The sequence below is a fragment of the Sander vitreus genome, unplaced genomic scaffold (assembly GCF_031162955.1).
Source record: "Sander vitreus isolate 19-12246 unplaced genomic scaffold, sanVit1 ctg287_0, whole genome shotgun sequence".
Lineage (NCBI taxonomy): Eukaryota > Metazoa > Chordata > Actinopteri > Perciformes > Percidae > Sander > Sander vitreus.
In genome coordinates this window covers 83,679-98,810 of record NW_027595442.1, presented here as the reverse complement: position 1 = coordinate 98,810, position 15,132 = coordinate 83,679, and the positions used below count along the sequence as shown (strand labels likewise).

The window sequence follows — 15,132 nt, the reverse complement described above, 5'->3', positions numbered from 1 at the left end:
GGCTGCATGTTTGAAGGGTTTTAGATTATAATGCCATGAGATAAAACATAGAAATAAGACATAAAGAGCTTTGTAAGGTCCCAGATGAAACACACAGTTCAGGGTGAGAGAGAGACTGCTCCACTGCATTCCTTTTCCTCACACATAAGGTGTCTCAACCCAGACACTTCCCTGAGTAAACTTTCAGCCAGCTCTATCTTTAAACCAATCACAATGGTCTTGGGCGGCGCTAAGCTCTGGACGCAGCGACGGTGGTTTTGCTAAATAGTCTCAGGAAGGTGGAAGGTTGTTTGGTGGAACATTTGCACCCCGCAAAAGACAACGCTGCATACAATATTAAATGTTAAGCAAGGCGAAAGATAATGGAAGACGTGTCATCAAAATCAGGCTTTATCTGGGAAAGGGTTCTATAAGTAAATATTGTTCTTATGCTAACATATGCTAACATGCTAACATGCTAACAAATGCTGAAATTTGCTAACATATTTTAACACATGCTAAAATACGCTAACATGTTAAAGTATGCTAACAGATGCTAATATGATAATGAATGGTAATAAGCTAACATGAAACGGAAGTACACATGTTTGTTTCTACGCAGATAATACACCGTCTCTTCTCATTGGTGGAAACTGGCAGCTTTCAGAACGCTGCCGACCAGAGACTAAAGTTTGCACTCGTCTCATCAGGAATGTTTGGTCTGAACTAAAACTCAGACTGGTCCTCACAGAGATAGAAACACAGAAACAAAAGGTTCAGGGTATGCGTAGTCCATGTTTATTAGTTAGTTGACAGTCTGGGTTAGTTTGTCCAGATACAGAACAGTGCACAACGCAACAAGCAGCTACAACATTAGCTCACCCCCCATACACAAACAAACACACACGCACGCATGCATGTACACATGCACGCACGCACGCACACACACACACACACACACACACACACACACACACACACACACACACACACACACACACACACACACACACAGCCACCCTTTGATACAAATTAATTAACTGATCGTATCATCCTCACTGAGAAAAGCACTGCTGCTATTATTTATGCCCACATTTGTGTCTTTACTAGTTTTTATGTTGTGAGTTTTATATATGTATAAAAGAAGGCTGCGACACAGACAGACAGACAGACAGACAGACAGATAGACAGTGTTGAGAGACGGACTAACACATTGTTGGTTTTGGTGTTTTTATGGTATTTGATGGCGGTAATGAAACATGAGAGCTGCTGCTTCAGCAAACTTCAGCGTCCTAAACACACGAGAAGTTCCTGCTTCACATCATTCATCAGATTGAGTTTGTCGGCACAGTGGAGCCCCAAAAATAAACCCTCTAAATATTGATTTCATCATGGGTCCATTAAAACAGCCTTGAGTATAAATGTTTAAACATTCATGACATGACTTTAATATTCAATATTATCTGCTGCGTCTATAAGCACTCTAAAGAAACGCGATGAAGGGGAGGGGGGGATTTCTATGGTTCTAGTCTTTAAATGTCTCTGCTGCTAAGTGACACATGAGTAAACCTAAAGGAGATGATGGAGGGGGTGTATGATACAAAATCAATCAGAGCAACCAACTCATTCTCTCTCCCAACTCGTCTCAGACTGACTCAGGGTCAGTGTCTCTCAGCGTCAGATACCCATGCTCAGATCTTCCTGTAGCATCTGTACGGGGGGAAACTTACACCAAACTCCTCTCCAAGTGACTCCTCTGTCTCAGACTAATGTCTTGGACTAATGTCCAATAATCTGGGCATGAAACCCTGAGAGTCTTGCTAGAGTCGGGGGGTCTCCCGTCGTCTCTGTCGTTTGGTGTAAGGTCATAAACTCAGTCCCAGTCGGTGTTTCTCCTGTCTGGACGCTCAGACTAAATCAAAAAGGGTTTGATATTATCCTAACTCTGAAGTTAAATCACATGAACATTGTCAACAACCAATGGGCGCTCTCCCTCCAGCCCCAAACAGGTAAAAGGAAACAGCTAGAGCCAGCTAGAGCCAGTGTTGTTTATGGTTGCTATGGCGCCATGCTAAGCTAAATGCTAAAGAGGGAAAATTTCTGACTTTCAACCCTTCTGAAGCGAGTCATCCAGTGTAGATTTACTGGCGGATAAACACAGCCCTCCAGGTACTGCAGACATTCATCTGCATGTACAGCAGAACAGAACATCTGCAGACAAGTTTAACTTACCAGCTAACACTAGCGTACCCCCCCGCATATGAGACTAAAAATCCACCTGACCAAGCGTTGGTTTCTGACATGTCGGAAGTGAGACTGAGTTGGAGCAACAGACAATAAAAACAATCACAATCTGATCATCTTAGAAAAGAAGCGCTTAGAAAAAAAAGACAATCTCACGGTTCTATTTACATTCAGAGAACGATCCGTCAGATTCTGTCTTCCTGTCCTCAGCTTCAAAATGTCCCACATGGTTCTGCTACAGAGGACCGGCCCGCCATGTGGCTTCCATCGCCCTCCACTTTATGCATGCATGTGTGTTTGTGTGTGTGTGTCATGAAAGCTACACACAGAGAGTGGACAGTGACGGACAAAATCTGACATCTTTAGCCAGGAAATGTACTTCCAGAGTAGGGGTTTTCCATTTACAATTCAGATAATATTTGCCAGTATATGAATCATGCAATCAGATTATTTAAACTGTCTCTGTTCGCTGTGTGCATGTGTTTGCATGTGTGTGCATGTGAGTGCACGTTTTTGCATGTTTGAGTGTGTGTGCATGTGTGTGCATGCGTTTGAATGTGTGTGCATGTTTTTGCATGTGTGTGCATGTGTGTGCATGTGTGTGCATGTGTTTGCTTTGCAATGAGTCCTCAGGGCCACCGTAGATTGGGAAGAGAAATGGATGATTGATTGACGGATGGACAAAAAGACGAAGGAGAGGACTGGACTGTCTTAAGGCAGCAGATCTCCCATCGCTGCAGTTACAGAGCAGAGATGGAGAGCATGGACACACACACACACACACACACACACACACACACACACACACACACACACTCACACACACACACACACACACACACACACACACACAGTAACAGTCAGACGCTGAATAATAACTGAAGGATGCTCTTCTCCTCTGGGAGGGCATGCATGGTTTGGGAGCCGCTCTGGCAGCAATAAATAGCAGATCATCCCCAGACACATGCACATGGACACAAACAGTTGTTAGACAAAGACACAAAAACACAAAGACACAAAGACAGAGTGTTGAGCGGAGACATAAAACATATAACTGACAGTGTTGATGCTGATATAAAAACAATGAGTAGGACTTCATTAACTTCATTAAACAGAATAAATGTTTGTACAAGACATTTGGTCAGACAAGATGAACTTTCTCACTCTTCATCAGCTATCATCTTCCTCTCCAGACGGATTCACCAGCTGTGTGTGAGAAGTCCAGTTCAGACCAAAGATTCGCGAAGAGACAAAAGCGCTTCAGAAGGTTGCAGGAAATGTTGCAGCGTTCTGAACCGGCCCGTCTCAGCTCGACTCGAGTCCCCAAATGATGTGGTTTCTGTAGAGATGATACACCATCTCGTCTCGTCTCCTTGGTGGAAGCTGGTAGCTTTCAGAATGCTGCAGACCGGAGATTTGCAAGTAGTTGCAAGTTTTGTCGATCTATGGTCTGATCTGGGCTTTAGTGGTTTCATGGACCAGCCGAGCAGTTACCTTCTATAACCACTGGGCAGCGCTATGCCAGCAGAAACTTGTCCAACTAGGGATTAATAACGTTAAATATTTTAAACTGTGATCTGACGCAGCGTGACATCGTGATGAAGAACTCTCTCTTACACAAAGTCGACTGCTGTTAGCTGAACAAAGTCAGAATCAGTAACTAAAGCCTTACCAGGTAACATCTGCATCATTGTCCAATAACGGCAGCTTCAGCTTTCAGCCAAAGATCCGTCATAACGCTTAAAAACATTTATTAATATCCACTTCATCGTCAAGTATTACCCGCTGATGTTTTGCTCTTAACTTTTAGCTTAAGTTACTGTCAGTTACTTACGGATTTATTAAGCGACTGATCTTTACGTAAGAACTCGTTTCTGCTGTTCTGCTCTAAACAGTTCGAACAGCTGGTGCTCCCGTCCCGTGTGTGTGTGTGTGTGTGTGTGTGTGTGTGTCTATGTGTGTGTGTGTGTGTGTGTGTGTGTGTGTATAAACTCAGAGTAGAAAAGCTGAGACATCCTGTAAACATCGTCACTGCATAAACCTGTGGAATGTATTCAGACAGTGTGTTTTGTTGCAGGCAGTGTGTGTCTGTGTGTGTAATGAGTGTGTGTGTAATAAATGTGTGGTGTGTGTGTCTAGTTGGGTCGGTTGAGGATGCTTGACATGGACGGAGCGATGGGCGGAGGCGGGACAGCGGTGACGGGAGAGGCGGGGCCGGAGCTCTCGTTGCCGTGGGGAACGGGCCCACGGCCGCTGTACTGGCCGATGAAGGAGCCATCCTCGTTGAACTGGATGTCCACGCTGTCTCCGTACTCCGCCAGAGAATCGTCGCTGCCCAGCTTGCTCTCAACGCACAGAGATGGCTGGCTGTCCGAGTGCTTCTCATCCACATCACTGAAACACGACAGAGAGAGAAACATGACACAGAGAAACACGGTCAGAGAGAAACATGACACAGAGAAACATGGTCAGAGAGAAACATGACACAGACAAACATGGTCAGAGAGAAACATGACAGACAAACATGGTCAGAGAGAAACATGACACAGAGAAACATGGTCAGAGAGAAACATGACACAGAGAAACACAGTCAGAGAGAAACATGACACAGAGAAACATGGTCAGAGAGAAACATGACACAGAGAAACACAGTCAGAGAGAAACATGACACAGAGAAACATGGTCAGAGAGAAACATGATACAGAGAAACATAGTCAGAGAGAAACATGATACAGAGAAATACGTTCAAAAGAAACATGACACAAAGAAACAAGGTCAGCGAGAAACATGACACAGAGAAACACGATCAGAGAGAAACATGACACAGATAAACACGGTCAGAGAGAAACATGACACAGAGAAACATGACACAGAGAAACACGGTCAGAGAGAAACACGGTCAGAGAGAAACAAGGTCAGAGAGAAACATGACAGAGAAACACGGTCGGTTTGCGCCGCGCCGGGTGCAAGATAGGGCCCAGACACACACACGCACACACACACACACACACACACACACACACACACACACACACACACACACACACACACATACACACACACACACACACGCACACACACACACACACACATATAATAGCCAAGGATCAGATAAAAGTCAGAGCTGCCAAGACAGGTACTTTACTTGAGTATTTTATGTTACTTCATACTTTGAATTCAGAGTGAACTATGAATGACTGTTGTTGTGCTGATGGAATGAATGTGTTAGAAGTTTTAAATAAAAGCCTGGTTCCTTCTGCCACAGAGTAGTTTAATAAACACATCCCAACCCAGTCAGCAGCAGGCACGAGAAGAGAAACATGCAGTCAGAAGTCAACTTCCTCACCTCTCCAGAGATCTGCACGCACAGAGTTAAAGAAGGAAGGAAGAAAGCAGCAAGTGTTAGAGCTAAATGTCTAATGAAGCATGCAGTTAAGACATTAGTGCAAAATAAAGTGTCAGTTAGAAGAGAGTTCATTCCAAAATAAAGGCACAACTTGATAAATTAACAAAACTGTACATGACATAAATGACGTAAATAATAGTAATTTTGAAATGATTACGCTCAGAGCGCTAACCATTTCTTACAAAACCAAGCAGAAGATCTATACATAACTTCCCAAATCATCGAGAGAACCCTTTATATTTGTTAACTACACATTTTAAATTCTATATCAAAACTGTTCCACAAGTTAAAACCTTTTACTGATGATATACACATCTTAAATATATATATAGTCATGTGAACAAATTAGGACACCCATGCTAAAGATGACTAAAAAGAGGAATAAAAAAATCATCTTTAGGAAATTGATCTTAATGCCTTAATTAAAAAAAATAGGAAAAATCCAATCTTTAAGGACACCAATTTTCTTTGTGAATGAATAATGTATCGTAAATAAATAAATGTTCTTCCTTCAAATACAGGAGGCATAAGTCAGTACCCCCTATGTTAAATTCCCATAGAGGCAGGCAGACTTTTATTTTGAAAGGCCAGTTATTTCATGGATCCAGGATACTATACATCCTGATAAAGTTCCCTTGCCCCCCCCATCATCACATACCCTTCACCATACCCCCCCCATCATCACATACCCTTCACCATACACCCCCATCATCACATACCCTTCACCATACCCCCCCATCATCACATACCCTTCACCATACCCCCACATCATCACATACCCTTCACCATACCCCCCCATCATCACATACCCTTCACCATACCCCCACATCATCCTATACCCTCCAGCATTTATTTACGATACATTATTCATTCACAAAGAAAACTGGTGTCCTTAAAGTTTGGATTTTTCCTATTTTGTTTAATTAAGGCATTAAGATCAATTTCCTTAAGATGATTTTTTTATTCCTCTTTTTAGTCATCTTTAGCATGGGTGTCCTAATTTTTTCACATGACTGTATATATATATATATATATATATATATATATATATATAATATTAGTCCTCACTTTTGATTACCCTCGGCCATGTAGCGACGATAATATTAAACCATGATGCAGTTTGGTGTTCATGCTTTAAGGTAAAGGAACGACGTACCTGTACTCTCCGAAGGTCTCATCTTTCATTGGCCGAGCTTCAGAATCCACCTCCTTCTCTTCTTTGTCCTTCACTGTAAAACAACAACAACAACTTTAACAACAACAACAACCACCACCACAACAACAACAACAACAACTTGAACAACAACAACTTCAACAACAACAACAACAACCACCACAACAACAACAACAACTTTAACAACAACTTTAAAAACAACGACAACTTTAACAACAACAACAACAACTTTAACAACAACAACAACTTGAACAACAACAACAACTTGAACAACAACAACCACAACAAAAACTTTAACAATAACTTCAACAACAACCACAACAACAACTTCAACAACAACAACAACAAAAACTTTAACAACTTCAACAACAACAACAACAACAACAAAAACTTTAACAACAACTTCAACAAGTGTGTTGTTGGGTTGTGTATATTAAGAGTGTGTTGTTGGGTTGTGTATATTATGAGTGTGTTGTTGGGTTGTATATATTATGAGTATGTTGTTGGGTTGTGTATATTATGAGTGTGTGTCTGTCTAACCTGTGTAGTTGTGTATGTCAGTGTGTACTTGGGTTGTGTATATTATGAGTGTGTGTGTGTGTCTAACCTGTGTAGTTGTGTGTGTTGTGCGTATCTAGGGTTAATGGGAGGTCAGGTCTTACCTGCGTATTTGCCTCCCTTGCTGCGTTTGATGAGGCAGAGAATGAGCAGGATCAGCACCAGCAGCACGATGGCACTGATCAGTCCGATCAACCAGCCCTGAGTGGCGAAGCCCCCGGGTATCTCCGATGGCACTGAGAGACACAGAGACATTAATACAGACATGATTCATACCAATGACTGCAGTCATCTGAACCAGCCTTCCCTTTATAATGATATACAGCAACATAAATCTATTAGAGGGATTAATAAAATATCTTCTGTCTGTTACTGGCCTCCAGCTGTCAAAAAGAGAAGCCATTTTAATAATAATTACACTCATCACTGTGAGTACTACCTGGTCCAATGGTCCATGTCACGTCTTCCCACTGAGTGTCGTTCCCGTGTTTGATCATCAGGTGGTACTGAGATCCTGGTTGGAGGCCTGTCAGCGAATAGAAAGCCTGCGTGGAGTTCACCACCTCTGACTCCTCCCACTGAGCCCCGGCTGCAACACACGCACGCACGCGCGCACGCACGCATGTACGCAAACACAGACAGACACACACACACACACACACACACACACACACACACACACACACACACACACACACACACACACACACACACAGAAACTTTTAACTCAGTGAACTTCAAGTATTCCTAATTTGTCCCTCCCAGATGTAAATCAGAACTCAAACTATACTCATTTGTTTTAAGGAAAACCCCAAACTGATTTTTATAAGATTTAGAGATCATGGAGTCCAGCTGCTGATTGGGTATTATACAACAAGTAGATGTGATTGGACAACTAGACATTTACATGCTCCAATCAGCCTGCCAGCACAGCTGATGTTGATGTTTACTACAGCAGAAGTGATGGCAGAATGCTATTAACCAGTAATTACAGTTCACTCCACTTCTCTCTTAGTCATCATCAGACTCAAACTAAATCTGCATATTTATATTTCATAGTTTTCAGCGGTGATCCAGGACAAACATCTGTAGGATTTAGTGGACTGTTTTTCTGCTCGGGGTGGAGATGAGTTGATATTCTGAGTTTCAGTTTAACTATTTTTTAAATTGGTTTAAAATCTGTGGAAAATCATGAGTCAGCAGATTCTGAGTCCTGGTAATTATACAGGAATGTAAAAGCTGCTTTTCTTACGACTCTTCCGGAGGTAGCGGATGACGAAGCCGTGGTTCCTTTCTCTGTCTCCAGGAACCCAGCTCAGGTTGAGGGACGTGTTGCTGGAAACGATGGTGATGTTGGACGGAGGAACTAAAAGAAACGGAGATGGAAAGTAACGGAAACAGGAAGAAGTTATAAAACAAAGATGAGGAACTGAATGAAAGTTCTAAGTAAAGTTGTGGGTGTGTGTGAAGTTACTCGTTCACCTCCTTCCAGCAGGGTGGCGCCCCTCCGTGTGATAGGCGGTCCGTCTCCGGCGGCGGTGCGTGCGATCACTTTGAAGATGTAATGGCTGCTGGGGTCCAGAGAGTCCAACTCAATGTGAGTCACACTGGGATCGCTGATAATCTGCATCTGCAGCGTGGTCTCCACCTCTGCACAGGAAAGACAACCCCCCCCCAAACTCAACTTCTGTAGTCGACAACACTTAATGTAACGCCACTGTGTCCATGTTCGGACACATCCTGACGGACGCAGTTTCCGGTCTTTTCTCTGTGCTTTTCCTGGGCGATCGCCACCATAGTGCAAATAGAAGTAATTCATACAGAATCTCTTGTGGTCTGGCACTGTCAGGCTACAGAGTACAGGTACTTGAATATTTTATACATCTACTCATACACTAAACTGCTTCAATATACTATTCTATCTCCCACCCTGATGACTTTAGTACAGACCTTTCTAAAAGATGCAAACTCACCCTGTCGATACTGCACCACATATCCCAGCAGGTGTCCGTTAGTTTCTTCTGGAGGAGTCCAGTACAGAATCAGGGATTTATCAGAAGGACTCTCGAAACTCAACGATGCAGGAGGACCCGGTGCTACACACACACACACACACACACACACACACACACACACACACACACACACACACACACACACACACACACACACACACACACACACACACACACCATTTAGCATATCTAATAAATGTATCTTCAATAAGTCCATATCTCACACAGAGGCAGAGCCAGATGTTTTAAAGATTTGGGGCTCAGCCCAACCCTCGGGGCCATGCTCCATTTAGCAGCTTTATGAACTATCTTTCAAACCGTTTGAGATAACAGAATGCCTCAAAATCTGAACATCATTTGGGAAAAATATGATAGCTGCTGGTGAAAATGATCATCCTGTAGAGCTGACATCCTGTTTATATCAAATTGTTCTCCAACTACCTACATCATCTTTCTTTCTTTCTTTCTTTCTTTTTCTTTTTTTTTTTCTTTCTTTCTTTCGTTCTTTCTTTCTTTCTTTGGGGCTGGAGCTCCAGATGCTCCGCCCCTGCTCTCCCATCACTCTGTTTCCGTGGACTCACCTCCCTCGGGGGTGCTGAAGCTGTGTGGGGAGGAGGGAGGACCCTCTCCTTTGCTGTTAAAGGCCGTGATGGACAGCTCGTAGGTAGAGTACAGCTGCAGCCCCGACACTTCCTCTGAGGTCTTCGTGCCGTGGACCACCACCACCCGACTCTCCCTGTTTCTGTCCATCCCTCGCTCAGATCTTTCCTCTTTCTCTCTCTCCTTGTGCAGGTTTCCCAGAGATCTGCGGCCCCGAACCCCATGTGGACCCAACCTCCTGATGTAGATCTGACATAGGGGCAGAATAAACCACATGAATGTGCAGTGTAACCAAGCATGACGGAGGTATTAGTCCTGTGCAGTTCTAAGTTAGTGATTAACAGACCCGAACGGAAACTGTGCATGTTTTTTTTGTTACAATCTTCAGCGGTGATTCAGAATGAAAGTCTGCAGAATTTCGAGGACTGTTTTTCTGTTTGACTTTTCATTGACTTATTTAACCTTTATTTATAAAACGGCTGCAGCCATAAAACATAAATTTATGTAAAGAAAACATCTCATATCTTACAAAACTATATGCTTTTAAAACGTTTTAAAAGTGGCCACATGGTGGTGCCATCTGCACAAGTTATCAGTTCTTCCTTGGCTCACGGCTCAACTCTTTACCAAATTATGTCAAATTCTCTTAATTTTCTTTTATATATCACATGTATTCTTATATATAATACTCTCTTTATAGTTTTTCTGTGACTGTGTTTCTTGAGATTGAGTTGTTGTAATAACTGTTGTAAATGTTGTTAGTTGTAATAAGTGTTGTTAGCTGTAATAACTGTAGAAATAACCATTGTAAGTTGTACTAACTGTACCTTGTATCCCTGCAGCAGACCTCGGACATTCTGGACTTCATTCCACTTGACTCGGACTGTGCTGTTCATCACGGTTGTTGTGACTCCAGTCGGTGCTTCCGCCGGCTCTGAGAGAGACAAATAAACAAAAATCATTATTTTAATGAAGAAACATGTTGCATTTGTTTAATTTGTTGTACTTTCTATGGGCACTGATACTATTGTATCCCAGTTTAAACATAATCAATTATTTCGCCTCATATCATAGACAACTGTGCCCCCAGTCTACAAGCTGATGGGCGAGGATGAGGCTCCATCTGCCCACGAAACTGCCTGATAAGACCGCTCTTGTGTCAGCCTGTCGGCCCAAACTGAGACTCAAAAAACTCATCCAAATGGTTATGTTACACATAAATGTGTCCATCAATCATTCAGGCTTTTGGCTCTTGACAGAGAGATATTTTCTGTTAGAAAACCACTGAGAGCGATGAACAAGCTGCACACCCGAGCGCTTCTGTTCTACCAGAAACAAGATCCCAACAAAACAAGTCGTCTAACTGCCGGTCTCTTTCATTGGATTTGACATTTCTGCAGACCTCGATGTGATGCACTCTCATTTTAAGATGTTCCAGACTCTCTGGTTTGAGAAAGGAACTTTGACCTCTTTTATGAGGGATGTAATTACTAAGTTCTTGTACAAAAATGGTCTTCAAGTATTTGTTGCTCTGTATGAAGAACAATTAGCCTCTACATAGAGTTTACTACAGACACAAGTTCCTTCAAATCACACACATTTAGTCTGAAGGAATTCTCTTCTTGGCCATAAAGAAGGTAATTTGTGTAGAAACTAGGAGGAAGATCTTTTTGTTGATGATTGGTGAGAAACTATATGTGCTAGCATTCCAAAGTTTTGTTTACTGTTAGATACAACAAACATGTAATTTAATTCAAAGACTGTGTGTTTACTGTATATTTATTGATCTTTATGTTTGTGTGTTGTAGTATTGTGTTGTATGTTTTTTTTTTTGACAGGGTGAAGCTATAACTCACTATTACTCTGTGTTGCTCTGGAATAAATGATCAATAGAGTTCGGATAACGTACCTTCCTCTCCAGAGTGTCCGATCTCGGGCTCCGGTGCCGGTCCTTCTCCGAGAGAGTTGACAGCCTGGACTTTGATCTCGAACGGTGTGTACGTTCCTGTGTTGTTAACCATGAACGGTGGAGACGTTACGTCTTGGTGGTTCCAGTGTACACTATCAGCCTTCCTCCAGAACACCTTGTACAGGAAGCCATGGCTGTTATGTAAGCGCTTGTCCATCTCCTGGAAATACACACAATACACAATATTAAATTGATTTTTTGATCAAAGTTGGAGTGCGTGCTTCGACACGGATGATGAGGGACTGTTCTTTCTTTATTTAAGGGGCTACCGGAGGAGTTTTGGGATCTTTAGTCAAAATAGACTTGACCCTCCCTTCGCCAGCAATACATTTTTCTATGACCCTCCAAAATGATTGGGAAAATAATGTATTGATGCCTTCTGTACAGATAACCACTGTTTTTCTACAACCATGACATACATGACTTAACCTCTGCTTTGTCATCTTACACATCACACTCCACCAAGATGGTGGCCATTTCAGGAGATTTACTCACTAACATTGTTGTGGAAACACAATACGCATGGAAACTAAATGCACACTTCCTGCATTAGTGCATTGAGAAGTTAAGAAGTTACTCCTCTAGTAAACTAGTATTCACATGAAATAAAACAATAAAACATTGAGACCAACAAAGCAAGTTCAACAAAGCACACTGGGTAATAACAAATTGACTATGAACAGGTTGCTATGGACTCATCACTAGGCTTCCTCAGTCATTGTATATTTTTGCATATAGGTAAAGCTGCCGAAGCAACACTCCATTTCACAGATGAACTTCAAAAATGCTGTCGTTTGCACAATTTCAAATCACCAGGACTCAGGCGCGGAGCTGTGGGCGCGGGAATCAGAAATTCAAAGTGTGTCAGTGTCCAAAGTGCTGCAACAATCACAACAACCACTGGAAACTTTAGACATTGTTCGTCTGCTATTTCATCACAAAATTCACTTCTGAGACTTTTTTAATGCGAGAAATCAACTATGTAGAGCTCAAATATAGGCTGTTTTACAAAAACACCCCCCCCCCCCACAGACTAAAAAAGGTTGGGTGACCCTCCCCTCAACAAAGAATAAAAAGACATGACCCTCCCCTATTTTCCTCCGGTGGTCCATTCCACAAATACGGTCCCTTACAGACTGAAGTACTCACATCCCAGGTGATGATCAGAGTATTTGGGTCTGTGGACTCACTGCGCACACCCGTCGGGTTACTGTCAGGAACTGCAGAAGGAGACAGGGGAAAAAGACAGATAACAAAGTAAAGAAATAAAGTTTGACACATACATGTCTTTGCTTTCTTGCTGAGTCAGATGAGAAGATTGATACCTCTGCAAAATATGTCCCCCTTAGTTTAGTATGAAGATTGGAAAAATGGATGAAAAAATGTTGTGTAATCCGTAATCAAAGTGTAAAAACCAGTTTTGGTTTTAAGGAACTATTTCTTGGCCGGGTTTTAAATACACTAAGCTAAGCTAACCAGCTGCAGGCTGGTTGCTCTCCCGACACTACTCTTCGAATAGTATCAACCTTCAGATCTAACAAGAAAGAAATAAAGACAAAATGTTAAATTCTTCCTTAAATGATGATTAAATAAGACATAAATATGTATTCTCCTGTCGCAGGCTGACAGTTGACAGATCATGGACACAGGATCAGTGTGGGAATCAAACTTCTGACCAGACTGCTTTAATTAAACTCTAACCCAAACTTTACAGTGAGAGTGGCGGGCGTCGCTTACCACCTGGCGGCGTTTCATATGTCTGTGAGGGCTCGCTGGGGTCGCTGCGGCCCAGCTCGTTGATGGCAGTGACCCTGAAGCGGTAAGTGCAGAAACGATGGAGGGTCAGCTCCAGGTGGTTGAATTCCCCAGGAACTGTCTTCCACTCCTCCCACCGCCACTTCCCCCCCTTAGTGTGTCGCTCCTCCCGGGCCTCCACGATGAACTCTGAGAGAAGGACACAGTTAATACTACTTCCTGTCAAATGTTAGGAGCAGTTATTACTACTTCCTGTCAAATGTTAGGACCTGGAACTCCACGATGAACTCTGAGAGAGTGACACAGTTATACTAGAGCGGATGCTAATACGTTACATATATTTATACATATGTAATACTAATACATACATCTTAGATTGGACATTGGTTTGGACCTATGCAGTATAAGCAAAGTTTTGTCCAGTTTGACACTATAGAGATACAACAAAACAATTGACTAGACCAATGGCTATTTTACTACTATATTAACAGTTATGATGACAATAACATAACGATCAAAGTTTAACAGTCTCGAGAACAGTAGCAAATAACTAGTTTATATATATTATGTTGAACTTTTACAATGCGAGAGCTTATCCTCTGTACTATTAGAAGCCTTTTTCTTCATTGAACAAAGTCATAGTATACAGTCAGGTCCATAAATATTGGGACATCGACACAATTCTAATCTTTTTGGCTCTATACACCACCACAATGGAGTTGAAATGAAACGAACAAGATGTGCTTTAACTGCAGACTTTCAGCTTTAATTTGAGGGTATTTACATCCAAATCAGGTGAACGGTGTAGGAATTACAACAGTTTGTATATGTGCCTCCCACTTTTTAAGGGACCAAAAGTAATGGGACAATTGGCTGCTCAGCTGTTCCATGGCCAGGTGTGTGTTATTCCCTCATTATCCCATTTACAAGGAGCAGATAAAAGGTCCAGAGTTCATTTCAAGTGTGCTATTTACATTTGGAATCTGTTGCTGTCAACTCTCAATATGAGATCCAAAGAGCTGTCACTATCAGTGAAGCAAGCCATCATTAGGCTGAAAAAATCTAAACAAACCCATCAGAGAGATAGCAAAAAACATTAGGTGTGGCCAAATGAACTGTTTGGAACATTCTTAAAAAAGAAAGAACGCACCGGTGAGCTCAGCAACACCAAAAGACCCGGAAGACCACGGAAAACAACTGTGGTGGATGACCGAAGAATACTTTCCCTGGTGAAGAAAACACCCTTCACAACAGTTGGCCAGATCAAGAACACTCTCCAGGAGGTAGGTGTATGTGTGTCAAAGTCAACAATCAAGAGAAGACTTCACCAGAGTGAATACAGAGGGTTCACTACAAGATGTAAACCATTGGTGAGCCTCAAAAACAGGAAGGCCAGATTAGAGTTTGCCAAACAACATCTAAAAAAAGCCTT

General features: G+C 42.2%; 1 protein-coding gene across 1 annotated transcript in view; it reads right to left on the bottom strand.

Annotated features, from left to right (window-relative positions):
• Nucleotides 1-768: 768 nt before the first annotated feature.
• LOC144513565 (neural cell adhesion molecule L1.1-like) overlaps nt 769-15,132 on the bottom strand; it is a 95,064-nt gene continuing 80,700 nt past the window's right edge. The window contains exons 16-27 of the mRNA XM_078244674.1: nt 13,683-13,889; nt 13,095-13,165; nt 11,886-12,105; nt 10,804-10,910; nt 9,958-10,225; nt 9,335-9,457; nt 8,844-9,011; nt 8,614-8,727; nt 7,801-7,950; nt 7,466-7,597; nt 6,786-6,858; nt 769-4,617 (exon numbers count right to left, since the gene is read on the bottom strand). Of these exons, the coding sequence (XP_078100800.1) occupies nt 4,359-4,617; nt 6,786-6,858; nt 7,466-7,597; nt 7,801-7,950; nt 8,614-8,727; nt 8,844-9,011; nt 9,335-9,457; nt 9,958-10,225; nt 10,804-10,910; nt 11,886-12,105; nt 13,095-13,165; nt 13,683-13,889 (1,892 nt within the window). The 3' untranslated portion in view covers nt 769-4,358. The remainder of the gene's footprint in view (nt 4,618-6,785; nt 6,859-7,465; nt 7,598-7,800; nt 7,951-8,613; nt 8,728-8,843; nt 9,012-9,334; nt 9,458-9,957; nt 10,226-10,803; nt 10,911-11,885; nt 12,106-13,094; nt 13,166-13,682; nt 13,890-15,132) is intronic.